Genomic DNA, 17,744 nt, shown 5'->3' with positions numbered 1-17,744 from the left:
ACCCACTGACCCTCACCCACAGGGACTGAGAGGCTCCTGTCACCCTCAGTACACACTGACCCTCACCCACAGGGACCGAGAGGCCCCTGTCTCCCTCAGCGCCCACTGACCCTCACCCACAGGGACCGAGAGGCTCCTGTCTCCCTCAGTACCCGCTGACCCTCTCCCACAGGGACCGAGAGGCCCCTGTCTCCCTCAGTGCCCACTGACCCTCACCCACAGGGACCGAGAGTCTCCTGTCTCCCTCAGTACACACTGACCCTCACCCACAGGGACCGAGAGGCTCCTGTCTCCCTCAGTACCCGCTGACCCTCTCCCACAGGGACCGAGAGGCTCCTGTCTCCCTCAGTACACACTGACCCTCACCCACAGGGACCGAGAGGCTCCTGTCTCCCTCAGTACCCGCTGACCCTCTCCCACAGGGACCGAGAGGCTCCTGTCTCCCTCAGTACCCACTGACCCTCACCCACAGGGACCGAGAGGCTCCTGTCTCCCTCAGTGCCCACTGACTCTCACCCACAGGGACCGAGAGGCTCCTGTCTCCCTCAGTACCCACTGACCCTCACCCACAGGGACCGAGAGGCTCCTGTCTCCCTCAGTACACACTGACCCTCACCCACAGGGACTGAGAGGCTCCTGTCTCCCTCAGTACCCACTGACCCTCACCCACAGGGACCGAGAGGCCCCTGTCTCCCTCAGTACACACTGACCCTCGCCCACAGGGACCGAGAGGCTCCTGTCTCCCTCAGTACCCACGGACCCTCACCCACAGGGACCGAGAGGCTCCTGTCTCCCTCAGTATCCACTGACTCTCACCCAAAGGGACCGAGAGGCTCCTGTCTCCCTCAGTGCCCACTGACCCTCACCCACAGGGACCGAGAGGCTCCTGTCTCCCACAGTACCCGCTGACCCTCTCCCACAGGGACTGAGAGGCTCCTGTCTCCCTCAGTACCCACTGACCCTCACCCACAGGGACCGAGAGGCTCCTGTCTCCCACAATACCCGCTGACCCTCTCCCACAGGGACCGAGAGGCTCCTGTCTCCCTCAGTACACACTGACCCTCACCCACAGGGACCGAGAGGCTCCTGTCTCCCTCAGTACACACTGACCCTCACCCACAGGGACCGAGAGGCTCCTGTCTCCCTCAGTACACAATGACCCTCACCCACAGGGACCGAGAGGCCCCTGTCTCCCTCAGTGCCCACTGACTCTCACCCACAGGGACCGAGAGGCCCCTGTCTCCCTCAGTGCCCACTGACTCTCACCCACAGGGACCGAGAGGTTCCTGTCTCCCTCAGTACACACTGACCCTCACCCACAGGGACCGAGAGGCTCCTGTCTCCCTCAGTACCCACACTGACCCTCACCCACAGGGACAGAGAGGCTCCCGTCTCCCTCTAATCTGAGTGAAGTTGCCTCCATGTCTACAGATGCTTGTCTATTTTGAAGGATGTTGTTTCTGTCCTTTTAACTCCACATTCCGTGTCTCCCCTTCCAGCGACCTGGCTTTGCGAAACTGTCTCGTGACCTCCGAACTCACGGTGAGAATTGGCGATTATGGCTTGTCCCACAATAACTATAAGGTGAGTCCTTCCCTTAATAAGAACATAAGAACGTAAGAAATAGGAGCAGGAGTAGGCCAATCGGCCCCTCGAGCCTGCTCCGCCATTCAATAAGATCATGGCTGATCTGATCCTAACCGCCAATCTACTATCACAGAACCATCTCCTGAATCTAACAGAATTAGAACACACGAAATAGGAGCAGGATCAGGCTACACGGCCCCTGGGCCCGCTCCACTACCCACAGGGCCATGACCGATCCGAACCTAGACTCATGTCCAATTTCCTGCCCGCTCCCCGTAACCCTTAATTCCCTTTACTTCTCGGAAACTATCTATTTCTGTTTTAAATTTATTTAATGATGTAGCTTCCACAGCTTTCTGGGGCAGCAAATTCCACAAACCTACCACCCTCTGAGTGAAGAAGTTTCTCCTCATCTCAGTTTTGAAAGAGCAGCCCCTTATTCTAAGACTATGCCCCCTAGTTCTAGTTTCACCCATCATCGGGAACATCTTCCCCGCATCCACCCGATCCAACCCCTTCACAATCTTATATGTTTCAATAAGATCGCCTCTCATTCTTCTGAACTCCAATGAGTAGAGTCCCAATCTACTCAACCTCTCCTCATATGTCCATCCCCTCATCCCCGGGATTAACCGAGTGAACCTTCTTTGTACTGACTCGAGAGCAAGTATGTCTTTTCTTAAGTATGGACACCAAAACTGTAATGTCCCTGCTCTAGGACCTATTGAGCTAGGCTCGACTATCCCAAGGGGGATAAGGGGCCGGCCATTGAGGACTGAGATGAGGAGGAATTTCTTCACTCAGAGGGTGGTGAATCTTTGGAATTCTCTGCCCCAGAGGGCTGTGGAGGCTCAGTCGTTGAGTATATTCAAGGCCGAGATCGAGAGATTTTTGGGGCTCAATTTTGTCAATGGGGAGCTTTTGGAGGCGGGTCTCTCACTTTTTGGGTTGTAGTCCCGCCTCCATCGACTTGTGGCCAACCCACGCTAGTTTCCCTTGATTGACCTTGTTAAGCCCCGCCCAGTGGGCTCAGCAGGCCAATTAAGGGACACCCGGCAACAGGTGACGTCAGCGATTGACATTTCATCTGTCAAGAGCTTTTGACAGATGAAAAATCAACGTTTGACAGCTCGTTGAAGCTGTCCAACACTGACAATCTGTCTTCTAACTTGAGTCCTTCTACTCAGACTCAGTTAGAGATCTCACCGGCACAGAAAGCAGAGGCTGCAGCTTTCGACAGTTCAGCGGCCATTCTGCTTTCTGTGCCGGTGAGCTCAGGGACTCCCGAGAACTGAAGGGAGGAAGCCTGCAGGAGAAAGTAAAGGTAAGTAAAACTTATCGAAACACTTTACACTTACCTCTGCAGACACGCACCCATCACTCAACTGCACAACGGACATCTCGACCCCTCCAACCCCTGCAGACCGACGGTCCGCCTCGCTAACTTGCCGTGGTTCGGAGCCGTCGGGCAGCCCACACTTCAGGGCTAAAAATAGGGATCAGGCCAAAAACTGCCTGTTAACATAGAAACATAGAAGATAGGAGCAGGAGTCGGCCATTCGGCCCCTCGAGCCTGCTCCGCCATTCAATGAGATCATGGCTGATCATCCAATTTCAGTACCCTGTCCCTGCCTTCTCCCCATATCCCTTGATCCCTTTAGCCTTAATAAATATATCTAACTCCTTCTTGACTATATTTAATGAATTGGCCTCCACTGCCTTCTGTGGTAGAGAATTCCACTGGTTCACCACTCTCTGGGTGAAGGAATTCCTCCTCATCTCTGTCCTAAATGGCTTACCCCTTATCCTTAGACTGTGACCCCTGGTTCTGGACTCCCCCGCCATCGGGAACATCCTTCCTGCATCTAGTCTGTCCAGTCCTGTTAGAATTTTATAAGTTTCAATGAGATCCCCTCTCATTCTTCTAAACTCCAGCGAGTATGAGCCCAATCGACCCAATCTCTCCTCATACGTCATTCCTGCCATCCCAGGTATCAGCCTGGTGAATCTTCGCTGCACTCCCTCCATGGCAAGAACATCCTTCCTCAGATAAGGCGACCAAAACTGCACACAGTACTCAAGATACTGCACACAATACTCAAGGCAGTTAATTAGCACTAATCCCCTTCCCGCCTCGGGGAGGCGGGTCCCAGCACAGGTCGGGTCTCCGCCTCCTGGGTCATTGGCACGGAGGTGGGTTGGGGGCGGGTTCCTGCCCCCAGATTCTGCAATTTTCCCCCCACTCCCGCCTCCAAACCCGCCTCCCCGGGGCTTGGAACATCAAGCCCTTGGACTCTCGGGGAATCGAGGGATAATGGGGATTGGGCGGGAAGGTGGAGTTGAGGTCGAAGATCAGCCACGATCTTGTTGAATGGCGGAGCAGGCTCGAGGGGCCGAACGGCCGACTCCCGCTCCTGATCCTGATGTTCTTATTCCAAGTGGGCGAATGCGTCTCTGAACAAGGAGCCGAGTGGTGGGATGGGGGAGAGTGGAGGCTGTTTCTGAGCGGGCGGAATTTCCCATCTTTTTGGCCGCGCAACTGACGCTCGATCCCGTCCCCTTGGCAGGAGGACTATTACGTGACGCCGGACAGGCTGTGGATCCCCCTGCGCTGGATCGCGCCCGAACTGGTCGACGAGGTGCATGGCAACCTGGTGGTGGTCGACCAGACCACGGCAAGTAACGTATGGTGAGTGACGGAACCGCGGGCAGTAATCTATATTAATCACTTGGATGAAGGGACCGAGTCGCCGCATTTGCTGATGATACAAAGCTAGGTGGGAAAGCAAGTGGTGAGGAGGTCACTAAGGGCTGGATTTTCATTGAGGAGGCGGGACAACAACTTTCGGGGTTGTAGTCCTGCCTCCATCGAGTTGTGGCCAACCCACGCGACTTTAACTTGATTGACCTTGTCGAGTCCGCCCAGCGGGCTCAGCAGGCCAATTAAGGGCCACCTGGCAACAGGTGACGTCACAGATTGACATTTCATCTGTCAAGACCTTATGACAGATGAAATATCAGCGTTTCACACTGTTTGAAGCTGTCAAACACTGACAATCTGTACTCCAGGTTAATTCCTTCCTCTCAGGATGATTTAGAGATCTCTCCGGAACAGAAAGCTGAGTGCTGCAGATTTTGACAGCTGGCGGCCATTCTGCTTTCTGTGCCGGTGAGATGAGGGACTCCCGAGACCTGAGGGAAGGAAGGAAGGCTGTAAAGGTAAGTAAAACTTCTTTAAACACTTTACACACACCAAACACACTTACCTCTGCACTCATGCACCCATCACTCGCCTGAACACCGGACATCTCGACCCCTCCAAGCCCTTCATCCCGACGGGCCGCCTCACTAACTTGGCGTGGTTTGGAGCCGTCGGGAATCCCACACTTCACCAATAAAAATAGGGATTAGGCTAAAAACTGCCTGTTAACTACTTGTTAGGCAGTTAATTGGCACTAAACCCCTTCCCGCCTCGGGGAGACGGGTCCCAGCGCGGGTCGGGTATCCACCTCCTTTGAAACTGGCATGGAGGCGGGTTGAGGGGCGGGATGGGTTCCTGCCCCCCGATTTCGGGATTTTTAAACCCCCCCACACGCCTCCAATCCCGCCTCCATGGCCCGATGAAAATCCTGCGCTAAGCATCTGCAAAGGGATATAGATATAGAAGTGAGTGGGCAAAAATTTGGCAGATGGAGTCTAATGTGGGAAAATGTGAGGTTATCCACTTTGGAAGGAAGAGTAAAAAAGCAAATTATTATTTAAATGGGGAGAGACTACAGAACGCGGCGGTACAGAGGGATCTGGGGGTCCTCGTACATGAAACACAAAAAGTGAGCATGCAGGTACAGCAAGTAATGAGGAAGGCTAATGGCGAATGTTGGCCTTTATTGCAAAGGGGGTTGGAGTATAAAAGCAGGGAAGTCCTGCTACAACTGTACAGGGCGTTGTTGAGACCACACCTGGAGTACTGCGTACAGTTTTGGTCTCCTTAATTAAGGAAGGATATGCTCGCATTGGAGGCAGTTCAGAGACGATTCACGAGGGTGATTCCGGAGATGAAGGGGTTGACATACGAGGAAAGGTTGAGCAGATTGGGCCGATACTCATTGGGGTTTAGAAAAATGAGAGGCGATCTTGTTGAAAAATGTAAGATTCTGAGGGGGCTCGACAGGGAAGATGCAGAGAGGATGTTTCATAGAAACATAGAAACATAGAGATAGGAACAGGAGTAGGCCATTCGGCCCTTCGAGCCTGCTCCGCCATTCAATGAGATCATGGCTGATCTTCATCTGAGATCTTAACTGATCTTACCAGTTCAGTACCCCGTCCCCGCCTTTTCTCTGTAACCCTTAATCCCCTTAGCCTTCAGAAATATATCCAATTCTCTCTTGAAAATATTTATTGAATTAGCCTTCACAGCCCTCTGTGGCAGGGAATTCCACAGGCTCACCACTCTTTGAGTGAAGAAATTCTTCCTCATCTCTGTTTTAAATGATTTGCCCGCTATTTTTAGACTGTGGCCCCTGGTTCTGTGCTCCCCTGCCATTGGAAACATTCTCTCTGAATTCAGCCTGTCCAGGCCTGCCATAATTTTATATGTTTCGATGAGATCCCCTCTCAATCTTCTAAACTCCAGTGAGTACAAGCCCAAACTATTCAATCTCTCCTCGTAGGTCATTCCCGCCATTCCAGGTATCAGCCTGGTGAATCGCCGCTGCACTCTTTCCATGGCAAGAACATCCTTCCGCAGATGGGGCGACCAAAACTGTACACAATACTCCAGATGCGGTCTCACCAGCACCTTGTACAGCTGTAGTAAGGTATCCCTATTCCTATACTCGAACCCCCTTGATATGAAGGCCAACATACCATTTGCCTTCTTAATCGCCTGTTGCACCTGCATGCTCTCCTTCAGTGACTGGTGCACAAGAACACCCAGGTCCCTCTGCACTTCCCCATCTCCCAATCTATTGCCATTTAGATAATAATCTACCCTCCTGTTTTTACCCCCAAAGTGGATAACCTCGCATTTATCCACATTATAGTGCATCTGCCACGTATCCGCCCATTCCCCCAACCTGTCCAAATCGCACTGTAGCCTCCTGACATCCTCATCAGAGCCCACCCCTCCTCCTAGTTTAGTGTCGTCAGCGAATTTGGAAATATTGCATCCAATTCCCTGATCCAGATCATTTATATATATTGTGAACAGCTGGGGTCCCAGGACAGATCCTTGCGGCACCCCGCTGGTCACTGCCTGCCACTCCGAAAACGAGCCGTTTATTCCAACTCTCTGTTTTCTATCCGCCAGCCAGTTCTCTATCCACGTTAATACTTTGCCCCCAATCCCATGAGCCTTAATTTTGCATGATAATCTTTTGTGTGGAACCTTATCGAAGGCTTTCTGGAAGTCAAGGTACACCACATCCACTGGCTCTCCCCCATCTATTTTACCAGTTACTTCCTCAAAAAATTCCAGCAGATTAGTCAAACACGATTTACCCTTTGTAAATCCATGTTGACTCTGTCCGATCCTTTCCCCATTTGTCAAGTGCTCCGCTATTTTATCCTTAATAATGGACTCTAGCATTTTGCCCACAACCGATGTAAGGCTTACTGGTCTATAATTCCCTGCTTTCTCTCTACCCCCCTTTTTAAATATTGGGGTAACATTAGCTACCCTCCAATCCACGGGTACTGTTCCCGAGTCAATGGAGTTCCGGAAGATGATCCTTAGAGCATCTGCTATCTCCAGGGCCACCTCCTTAAGTACCCTAGGATGTAGTTTATCAGGCCCTCGTGGGGGAATCTAGAACCAGGGGGCATAGTTTCAGAGTAAGGGGGTATCCTTTGAAATCGGAAATGAGGAGGAATTTCTTCTCTCAGAGGGTCGTGAATCTTTGGAATTCTCTTCCCCAGAGAGCTGCGGAGGCTGGGTCATTGAATATATTCAAGGTGGAGATGGACAGACATTTGAACGGTGAGGGAGTGAAGGGTTCTGGGAAGTGGAGTTGAGGCCAAGATCGGATCAGCCATGATCTTATTGAACGGCGGAGCAGGCTCGAGGGGCCGAATGACCTCCTCCTGCTCCTACCTCTTATGTTATTATTATTAATAAGATCGCGGCTGATCTTCGACCTCAACTGCACTTCCCCGCCCGATCCCCCATATCCCTCGATTCCCCGAGAGTCCAAAAATCCAGATCATAACAACTCGTAGAGGCGGGAGGAGGCTCATGTGGACCCTTACCTAAGGAAGGATATACTTGCCTTGGAGGCGGTGCAACGAAGGTTCACTAGACTGGTTCTTGGGATGGGGGGGTTGTCCCATGAGGAGAGATTGTGTAGATTGGGCCGATACTCTCTGGAGTTTGGAAGAATGAGAGGTGATCTCATTGAAAGGTATAAGATTCTGAGGGGGATTGACAGGGTAGATGCTGAGAGGCTGTTTCCCCCTGGGCTGGGGAGTCTCGAACCAGGGGTCACAGTCTCAGGATAAGGGCTCGGCCATTGAGGACTGAGATGAGGAGGGATTTCTTCACTCAGAGGGCGGTGAATCTTTGGAATTCTCTGCCCCAGAGGGCCGTGGAGGCTCAGTCGTTGAGTATATTCAAAGCATTGTGCTGTGGTAACGTTTTGTCTCCATTGAACCTTACTTCCAGACACAGAAAGCTGCTTTCCAAGCCCCTTTGTCTTCGGCCATGTGGTGACAGCCATTTTTATCCCTGGAAATTTAAAAGCACAACGCCCAGGGATTCTTTAATCAAAAAAATTAATCTTCACAACTGTAAATTATTGTGAATTCTTACATATTGGATGGCGGAGCAGGCTCGAGGGGCTGATTGACCAACTCCTGCTCCTGTTTCTCATGTTCTTAAACCCGCCCCCCCCCCCCCCCCCCACCCCGCACCTTCCAGGCCAACTGCACGCCGCACAGCAAGATCCCACAACCAGCCGGCCTGGCCATCCACTGATGCTGATTCAGGACCATGTGGATCTCTGACCCTCTCTTGTCTCTCGCCAGGTCCCTAGGCATCACGATCTGGGAGCTCTTTGAGTTTGGCGTGCAGCCCTATCGACACCTTTCCGACCACGAGGTCCTGACATTCGTCATCAAGGAACAGCAGATGAAACTGGCTAAACCGCGGATCAAGCTGCCCCATTCCGACTACTGGTGGGTGTCGCCCCTTCAAATAATCTGTCAGCACGGGTTAGATACAGAGTAAAGCTCCCTGTACACTGTCCCATCAAACACTCCCAGGGCAGGTACAGCACGGGTTAGATACAGAGTAAAGCTCCCTCTACACTGACCCATCAAACACTCCCAGGGCAGGTACAGCACGGGTTAGATACAGAGTAAAGCTCCCTCTACACTGTCCCATCAAACACTCCCAGGGCAGGTACAGCACGGGGTTAGATACAGAGTAAAGCTCCCTCTACACTGTCCCATCAAACACTCCCAGGGCAGGTACAGCATGGGTTAGACACAGAGTAAAGCACCCACTACACTGTCCCATCAAACACTCCCAGGGCAGGTACAGCACGGGGTTAGATACTGAGTAAAGCTCCCTCTACACTGTCCCATCAAACACTCCCACGGCAGGTACAGCATGGGTTAGATACAGAGTAAAGCTCCCTCTACACTGTCCCATCAAACACTCCCAGGGCAGGTACAGCACAGGTTAGATACAGAGTAAAGCTCCCTCAACACTGTCCCATCACACAATCCCAGGGCAGGTACAGCACGGGTTAGATACAGAGTAAAGCTCCCTCTACACTGTCCCATCAAACACTCCCAGGGCAGGTACAGCACGGGTTAGATACAGAGTAAAGCTCCCTCTACACTGTCCCATCAAACACTCCCAGGGCAGGTACAGCATGGGGTTAGATACAGAGTAAAGTTCCCTCTACACTGTCCCATCAAACACTCCCAGGGCAGGTACAGCAAGGGTTAGATACAGAGTAAAGCTCCCTCTACACTGTCCCATCAAACACTCCCAGGGCAGGTACAGCACGGGTTACATACGGAGTAAAGCTCCCTCTACAATGTCCCATCACACACTCCCAGGGCAGGTACAGCACGGGTTAGATACAGAGTAAAGCTCCCTCGACACTGTCCCATCAAACACTCCCAGGGCAGATGCAGCACGGGTTAGATACAGAGTAAAGCTCCCTCTACACTGTCCCATCAAACACTCCCAGGGCAGGTACAGCACGGGGTTAGATACAGAGTAAAGTTCCCTCTACACTGTCCCATCAAACACTCCCACGGCAGGTACAGTACGGGTTAGATACAGAGTAAAGCTCCCTCTACACTGTCCCATCAAACACTCCCAGGGCAGGTACAGAACGGGTTAGATACAGAGTAAAGCTCCCTCTACACTGTCCCATCAAACACTCCCAGGGCAGGTACAGCACGGGATAGATACAGAGTAAAGCTCCCTCTACACTGTCCCATCAAACACTCCCAGGGCAGGTACAGCACGGGTTAGATACAGAGTAAAGCTCCATCAACACTGTCCCATCAAACTCACCCAGGGCAGGTACAGCACGGGTTAGATGCAGAGTAAAGCTCCCTCTAAACTGTCCCATCAAACACTCCCAGGGCAAGTACAGCACGGGGTTAGATACAGAGCAAAGCTCCCTCTACACTGTCCCATCAAACACTCCCAGGGCAGGGACAGCACGGGGTTAGATACAGAGTAAAGCTCCTTCTACACTGTCCCATCAACACTCCCAGGGCAGGTGAAGCACGGGTTAGATACAGAGTAAAGCTCCCTCTACACTGTCCCATCAAACACTCCCAGGGCAGGTACAGCACAGGGTTAGATACAGAGTAAAGCTCCCTCTACACTGTCCCATCAAACACTCCCAGGGCAGGTACAGCACGGGTTAGATACAGAGTAAAGCTCCCTCTACACTGACCCATCAAACACTCCCAGGGCAGGTACAGCACGGGTTAGATACAGAGTAAAGCTCCCTCTACACTGTCCCATCAAACACTCCCAGGGCAGGTACAGCACGGGTTAGATACAGAGTAAAGCTCCCTCTACACTGTCCCATCAAACACTCCCAGGGCAGGTACAGCATGGGGTTAGATACAGAGTAAAGTTCCCTCTACACTGTCCCATCAAACACTCCCAGGGCAGGTACAGCAAGGGTTAGATACAGAGTAAAGCTCCCTCTACACTGTCCCATCAAACACTCCCAGGGCAGGTACAGCACGGGTTACATACGGAGTAAAGCTCCCTCTACAATGTCCCATCACACACTCCCAGGGCAGGTACAGCACGGGTTAGATACAGAGTAAAGCTCCCTCGACACTGTCCCATCAAACACTCCCAGGGCAGATGCAGCACGGGTTAGATACAGAGTAAAGCTCCCTCTACACTGTCCCATCAAACACTCCCAGGGCAGGTACAGCACGGGGTTAGATACAGAGTAAAGTTCCCTCTACACTGTCCCATCAAACACTCCCACGGCAGGTACAGTACGGGTTAGATACAGAGTAAAGCTCCCTCTACACTGTCCCATCAAACACTCCCAGGGCAGGTACAGAACGGGTTAGATACAGAGTAAAGCTCCCTCTACACTGTCCCATCAAACACTCCCAGGGCAGGTACAGCACGGGATAGATACAGAGTAAAGCTCCCTCTACACTGTCCCATCAAACACTCCCAGGGCAGGTACAGCACGGGTTAGATACAGAGTAAAGCTCCATCAACACTGTCCCATCAAACTCACCCAGGGCAGGTACAGCACGGGTTAGATGCAGAGTAAAGCTCCCTCTAAACTGTCCCATCAAACACTCCCAGGGCAAGTACAGCACGGGGTTAGATACAGAGCAAAGCTCCCTCTACACTGTCCCATCAAACACTCCCAGGGCAGGGACAGCACGGGGTTAGATACAGAGTAAAGCTCCTTCTACACTGTCCCATCAACACTCCCAGGGCAGGTGAAGCACGGGTTAGATACAGAGTAAAGCTCCCTCTACACTGTCCCATCAAACACTCCCAGGGCAGGTACAGCACAGGGTTAGATACAGAGTAAAGCTCCCTCTACACTGTCCCATCAAACACTCCCAGGGCAGGTACAGCACGGGTTAGATACAGAGTAAAGCTCCCTCTACACTGACCCATCAAACACTCCCAGGGCAGGTACAGCACGGGTTAGATACAGAGTAAAGCTCCCTCTACACTGTCCCATCAAACACTCCCAGGGCAGGTACAGCACGGGGTTAGATACTGAGTAAAGCTCCCTCTACACTGTCCCATCAAACACTCCCACGGCAGGTACAGCATGGGTTAGATACAGAGTAAAGCTCCCTCTACACTGTCCCATCAAACACTCCCAGGGCAGGTACAGCATAGGTTAGATACAGAGTAAAGCTCCCTCTACACTGTCCCATCACACACTCCCAGGGCAGGTACAGCACGGGTTAGATACAGAGTAAAGCTCCCTCTACACTGTCCCATCAAACACTCCCAGGGCAGGTACAGCACGGGGTTAGATACAGGGTAAAGTTCCCTCTACACTGTCCCATCAAACACTCCCAGGGCAGGTACAGCAAGGGTTAGATACAGAGTAAAGCTCCCTCTACACTGTCCCATCAACCACTCCCAGGGCAGGTACTGCACGGGTTACATACGGAGTAAAGCTCCCTCTACAATGTCCCATCACACACTCCCAGGGCAGGTACAGCACGGGTTAGATACAGAGTAAAGCTCCCTCTACACTGTCCCATCAAACACTCCCAGGGCAGATGCAGCACGGGTTAGATACAGAGTAAAGCTCCCTCTACACTGTCCCATCAAACACTCCCAGGGCAGATGCAGCACGGGTTAGATACAGAGTAAAGCTCCCTCTACACTGTCCCATCAAACTCACCCAGGGCAGGTACAGCACGGGTTAGATGCAGAGTAAAGCTCCCTCTAAACTGTCCCATCAAACACTCCCAGGGCAAGTACAGCACGGGGTTAGATACAGAGCAAAGCTCCCTCTACACTGTCCCATCAAACACTCCCAGGGCAGGGACAGCACGGGGTTAGATACAGAGTAAAGCTCCTTCTACACTGTCCCATCAACACTCCCAGGGCAGGTGAAGCACGGGTTAGATACAGAGTAAAGCTCCCTCTACACTGTCCCATCAAACACTCCCAGGGCAGGTACAGCACAGGGTTAGATACAGAGTAAAGCTCCCTCTACACTGTCCCATCAAACACTCCCAGGGCAGGTACAGCACAGGTTAGATACAGAGTAAAGCTCCCTCTACACTGTCCCATCACACACTCCCAGGGCAGGTACAGCACGGGTTAGATACAGAGTAAAGCTCCCTCTACACTGTCCCATCAAACACTCCCAGGGCAGGTACAGCACGGGGTTAGATACAGGGTAAAGTTCCCTCTACACTGTCCCATCAAACACTCCCAGGGCAGGTACAGCAAGGGTTAGATACAGAGTAAAGCTCCCTCTACACTGTCCCATCAACCACTCCCAGGGCAGGTACTGCACGGGTTACATACGGAGTAAAGCTCCCTCTACAATGTCCCATCACACACTCCCAGGGCAGGTACAGCACGGGTTAGATACAGAGTAAAGCTCCCTCTACACTGTCCCATCAAACACTCCCAGGGCAGATGCAGCACGGGTTAGATACAGAGTAAAGCTCCCTCTACACTGTCCCATCAAACACTCCCAGGGCAGGTAAAGCACGGGGTTAGATACAGAGTAAAGTTCCCTCTACACTGTCCCATCAAACACTCCCACGGCAGGTACAGCACGGGTCAGATACAGAGTAAAGCTCCCTCTACACTGTCCCATCAAACACTCCCAGGGCAGGTACAGCACGGGTTAGATACAGAGTAAAGGTCCCTCTACACTGTCCCATCAAACACTCCCAGGGCAGGTACAGCACGGGATAGATACAGAGTAAAGCTCCCTCTACACTGTCCCATCAAACACTTCCAGGGCAGGTACAGCACGGGTTAGATACAGAGTAAAGCTCCATCTACACTGTCCCATCAAACTCACCCAGGGCAGGTACAGCACGGGTTAGATGCAGAGTAAAGCTCCCTCTAAACTGTCCCATCAAACACTCCCAGGGCAAGTACAGCACGGGGTTAGATACAGAGCAAAGCTCCCTCTACACTGTCCCATCAAACACTCACAGGGCAGGTACAGCACGGGGTTAGATACAGAGTAAAGCTCCTTCTACACTGTCCCATCAACACTCCCAGGGCAGGTGAAGCACGGGTTAGATACAGAGTAAAGCTCCCTCTACACTGTCCCATCAAACACTCCCAGGGCAGGTACAGCACGGGGTTAGATACAGAGTAAAGTTCCCTCTACACTGTCCGATCAAACACTCCCACGGCAGGTACAGCACGGGTTAGATCCAGAGTAAAGCTCCCTCTACACTGTCCCATCACACACTCCCAGGGCAGGTACAGCACGGGTTAGATACAGAGTAAAGCTGCCTCTACACTGTCCCATCAACACTCCCAGGGCAGGTACAGCACGGGTTAGATACAGAGTAAAGCTCCCTCTACATTGTCCCATCAAACACTCCCAGGGCAGGTACAGCACGGGTTAGATACAGAGTAAAGCTCCCTCTACACTGTACCATCAAACTCACCCAGGACTGGTACAGCACGGGTTAGATGCAGAGTAAAGCTCCCTCTAAACTGTCCCATCAAACACTCCCAGGGCAAGTACAGCACGGGGTTAGATACAGAGCAAAGCTCCCTCTACACTGTCCCATCAAACACTCCCAGGGCAGGTACAGCACGGGGTTAGATACAGAGTAAAGCTCCTTCTACACTGTCCCATCAACACTCCCAGGGCAGGTGAAGCACGGGTTAGATACAGAGTAAAGCTCCCTTTACACTGTCCCATCAAACACTCCCAGGGCAGGTACAGCACGGGTTAGATACAGAATAAAGCTCCCTCTACACTGTCCCATCAAACACTCGCAGGGCAGGTACAGCACGGGTTAGATACAGAGTAAAGCTCCATCTACACTATCCCATCAAACATTCCCAGGGCAGGTACAGCACAGGTTAGATACAGAGTAAAGCTCCCTCTCACCTGTCTCCATCAAACACTCCCAGGGCAGGTACAGCACGGGGTTAGATACAGAGTAAAGCTCCCTCTACACTGTCACATCAAACACTCCCAGGGCAGATACAGCACGGGTTAGATACAGAGTAAAGCTCCCTCTACACTGTCCCATCAAACACTCCCAGGGCAGGTACAGCACGGGGTTAGATACAGAGCAAAGCTCCCTCTACACTGTCCCATCAAACACTCACAGGGCTGGTACAGCATGGGGTTAGATACAGAGTAAAGCTCCCTCGACACTGTCCCATCTAACACTCCCAGGGCAGGTACAGCACAGGGTTAGATACAGAGTAAAGCTCTCTCTACACTGTCCCATCAAACACTCCCAGGGCAGGTACAGCACGGGGTTAGATACAGAGTAAAGTTCCCTCTACACTGTCCCATCAAACACTCCCAGGGCAGGTACAGCACGGGTTAGATACAGAGTAAAGCTCCCTCTACACTGTCCCATCAAACACTCCCAGGGCAGGTACAGCACGGGTTAGATACAGAGTAAAGCTCCCTCTACACTGTCCCATCACACACTCCCAGGGCAGGTACAGCACGGGTTAGATACAGAGTAAAGCTCCCTCTACACTGTCCCATCAACACTCCCAGGGCAGGTACAGCACGGGTTAGATACAGAGTAAAGCTCCCTCTACACTGTCCCATCAAACACTCCCAGGGCAGGTACAGCACGGGTTAGATACAGAGTAAAGCTCCATCGGCACTATCCCATCAAACATTCCCAGGGCAGGTACAGCACAGGTTAGATGCAGAGTAAAGCTCCCTCTAACCTGTCTCCATCAAACACTCCCAGGGCAGGTGCAGCACGGGGTTAGATACTGAGTAAAGCTCCCTCTACACTGTCCCATCAAACACTCCCAGGGCAGGTACAACACGGGGTTAGATACAGAGTAAAGCTCCCTCTACACTTTCCCATCAAACACTGCCAGGGCAGGTACAGCACGGGTTAGATACAGAGTAAAGCTCCATCTACACTGTCCCATCAAACACTCCCAGGGCAGATATAGCACGGGGTTAGATACAGAGTAAAGCTCCCTCTACACTTTCCCATCAAACACTGCCAGGGCAGGTACAGCACGGGTTAGATACAGAGTAAAGCTCCATCTACACTGTCCCATCAAACACTCCCAGGGCAGATATAGCACGGGGTTAGATATAGAGTAAAACTCCCTCTACACTGTCCCACCAAATACTCCCAAGGCAGGGTCAGCACGGTGTTAGATACAGAGTAAAGCTCCCTCTACACTGTCCCATCAAACACTCCCAGGGCTGGTACAGCATGGGGTTAGATACAGAGTAAAGTTCCCTCTACACTGTCCCATCAAACACTCCCAGGGCAGGTACAGCACGGGTTAGATACAGAGTAAAGCTCCCTCTACACTGTCCCATCAAACACTCCCAGGGCATGTACAGCACGGGTTAGATACAGAGTAAAGCTCCCTCTACACTGTCCCATCACACACTCCCAGGGCAGGTACAGCACGGGTTAGATACAGAGTAAAGCTCCCTCTACACTGTCCCATCAACACTCCCAGGGCAGGTACAGCACGGATTAGATACAGAGTAAAGCTACCTCTACACTGTCCCATCAAACACTCCCAGGGTAGGTACAGCACGGGGTAGGTACAGAGTAAAGCTCCCTCTACACTGTCCCATCAAACACTCCCAGGGGAGGTACAGCACGGGTTAGATACAGAGTAAAACTCCATCTACACTATCCCATCAAACATTCCCAGGGCAGGTACAGCATAGGTTAGGTACAGAGTAAAGCTCCCTCTAACCTGTCTCCATCAAACACTCCCAGGGCAGGTGCAGCACGGGGTTAGATACAGAGTAAAGCTCCCTCTACACTGTCCCATCAAACACTGCCAGGGCAGGTACAGCACGGGTTAGATACAGAGTAAAGCTCCCTCTGCACTGTCCCATCAAACACTGCCAGGGCAGTTACAGCACGGGTTAGATACAGAGTAAAGCTCCCTCTACACTGTCCCATCAAACACTCCCAGGGCAGGCACAGCACGGGGTTAGATACAGAGTAAAGATCCCTCTACACTGTCCCATCAAACACTCCCAGGTCAGGTACAGCACGGGTTAGATGCAGAGTAAAGCTCCCTCTACACTGTCCCATCAAACACTCCCAGGGCAGGTACAACACAGGTTAGATACAGAGTAAAGCTCCGTCTACACTGTCCCATCAAACACTCCCAGGGCAGCTACAGCACGGGGTTAGATACAGAGTAAAGCTCCCTCTACACTGTCCCATCAAACACTCCCAGGTCAGGTACAGCACGGGTTAGATACAGAGTAAAGCTCCCTCTACGCTGTCCCATCAAACACTCCCAGGGCAGGTACAACACGGGGTTAGATACAGAGTAAAGCTCCCTCTACACTGTCCCATCAAACACTCCCAGGGCAGGTACAGCACGGGTTAGATACAGAGTAAAGCTCCATCTACACTGTCCCATCAAACACTCCCAGGGCAGGTATAGCACTCGGTTAGATACAGAGTAAAACTCCCTCTACACTGTCCCACCAAACACTCCCAGGGCAGGGTCAGCACAGTGTTAGATACAGAGTAAAGCTCCCTCTACACTGTCCCATCAAACACTCCCAGGGCAGGTACAGCATGGGGTTAGATACAGAATAAAGCTCCCTCTACACTGTCCCATCAAACACTCCCAGGGCAGGTACAGCACGGGTTAGATACAGAGTAAAGCTCCCTCTACACTGTCCCATCAAACACTCCCAGGGCAGGTACAGCACAGGGTTAGATACAGAGTAAAGCTCCCTCTACACTGTCCCATCAAACACACCCAGGGCAGGTACAGCACGGGTTAGATACAGAGTAACGCCCCCTCTACACTGTCCCATCAAACACTCCCAGGGCAGGTACAGCACAGGGTTAGATACAGAGCAAAGCTCCCTCTACACTGTCCCATCATACACTCCCAGTGCAGGTACAGCACGGGTTAGATACAGAGTAAAGCTCCCTCTACACTGTCCCATCAAACACTCCCAGGGCAGGTACAGCAC

General features: G+C 52.1%; 1 protein-coding gene across 1 annotated transcript in view; it reads left to right on the top strand.

Annotated features, from left to right (window-relative positions):
• LOC147084820 (uncharacterized) overlaps positions 1–17,744 on the top strand; it is a 48,009-nt gene that overhangs the window by 1,015 nt on the left and 29,250 nt on the right. The window contains exons 2-4 of the mRNA XM_085979338.1: positions 1,500–1,584; positions 4,155–4,276; positions 8,611–8,760. Coding sequence (XP_085835464.1) covers positions 1,500–1,584; positions 4,155–4,276; positions 8,611–8,760 — 357 coding nt within the window. The remainder of the gene's footprint in view (positions 1–1,499; positions 1,585–4,154; positions 4,277–8,610; positions 8,761–17,744) is intronic.

This window comes from Somniosus microcephalus, unplaced genomic scaffold (assembly GCF_052327205.1).
Source record: "Somniosus microcephalus isolate GS21.2 unplaced genomic scaffold, FLI_Smic_1.0 unresolved_chr9, whole genome shotgun sequence".
Lineage (NCBI taxonomy): Eukaryota > Metazoa > Chordata > Chondrichthyes > Squaliformes > Somniosidae > Somniosus > Somniosus microcephalus.
This window is presented reverse-complemented; position numbering and strand designations above follow the sequence as displayed.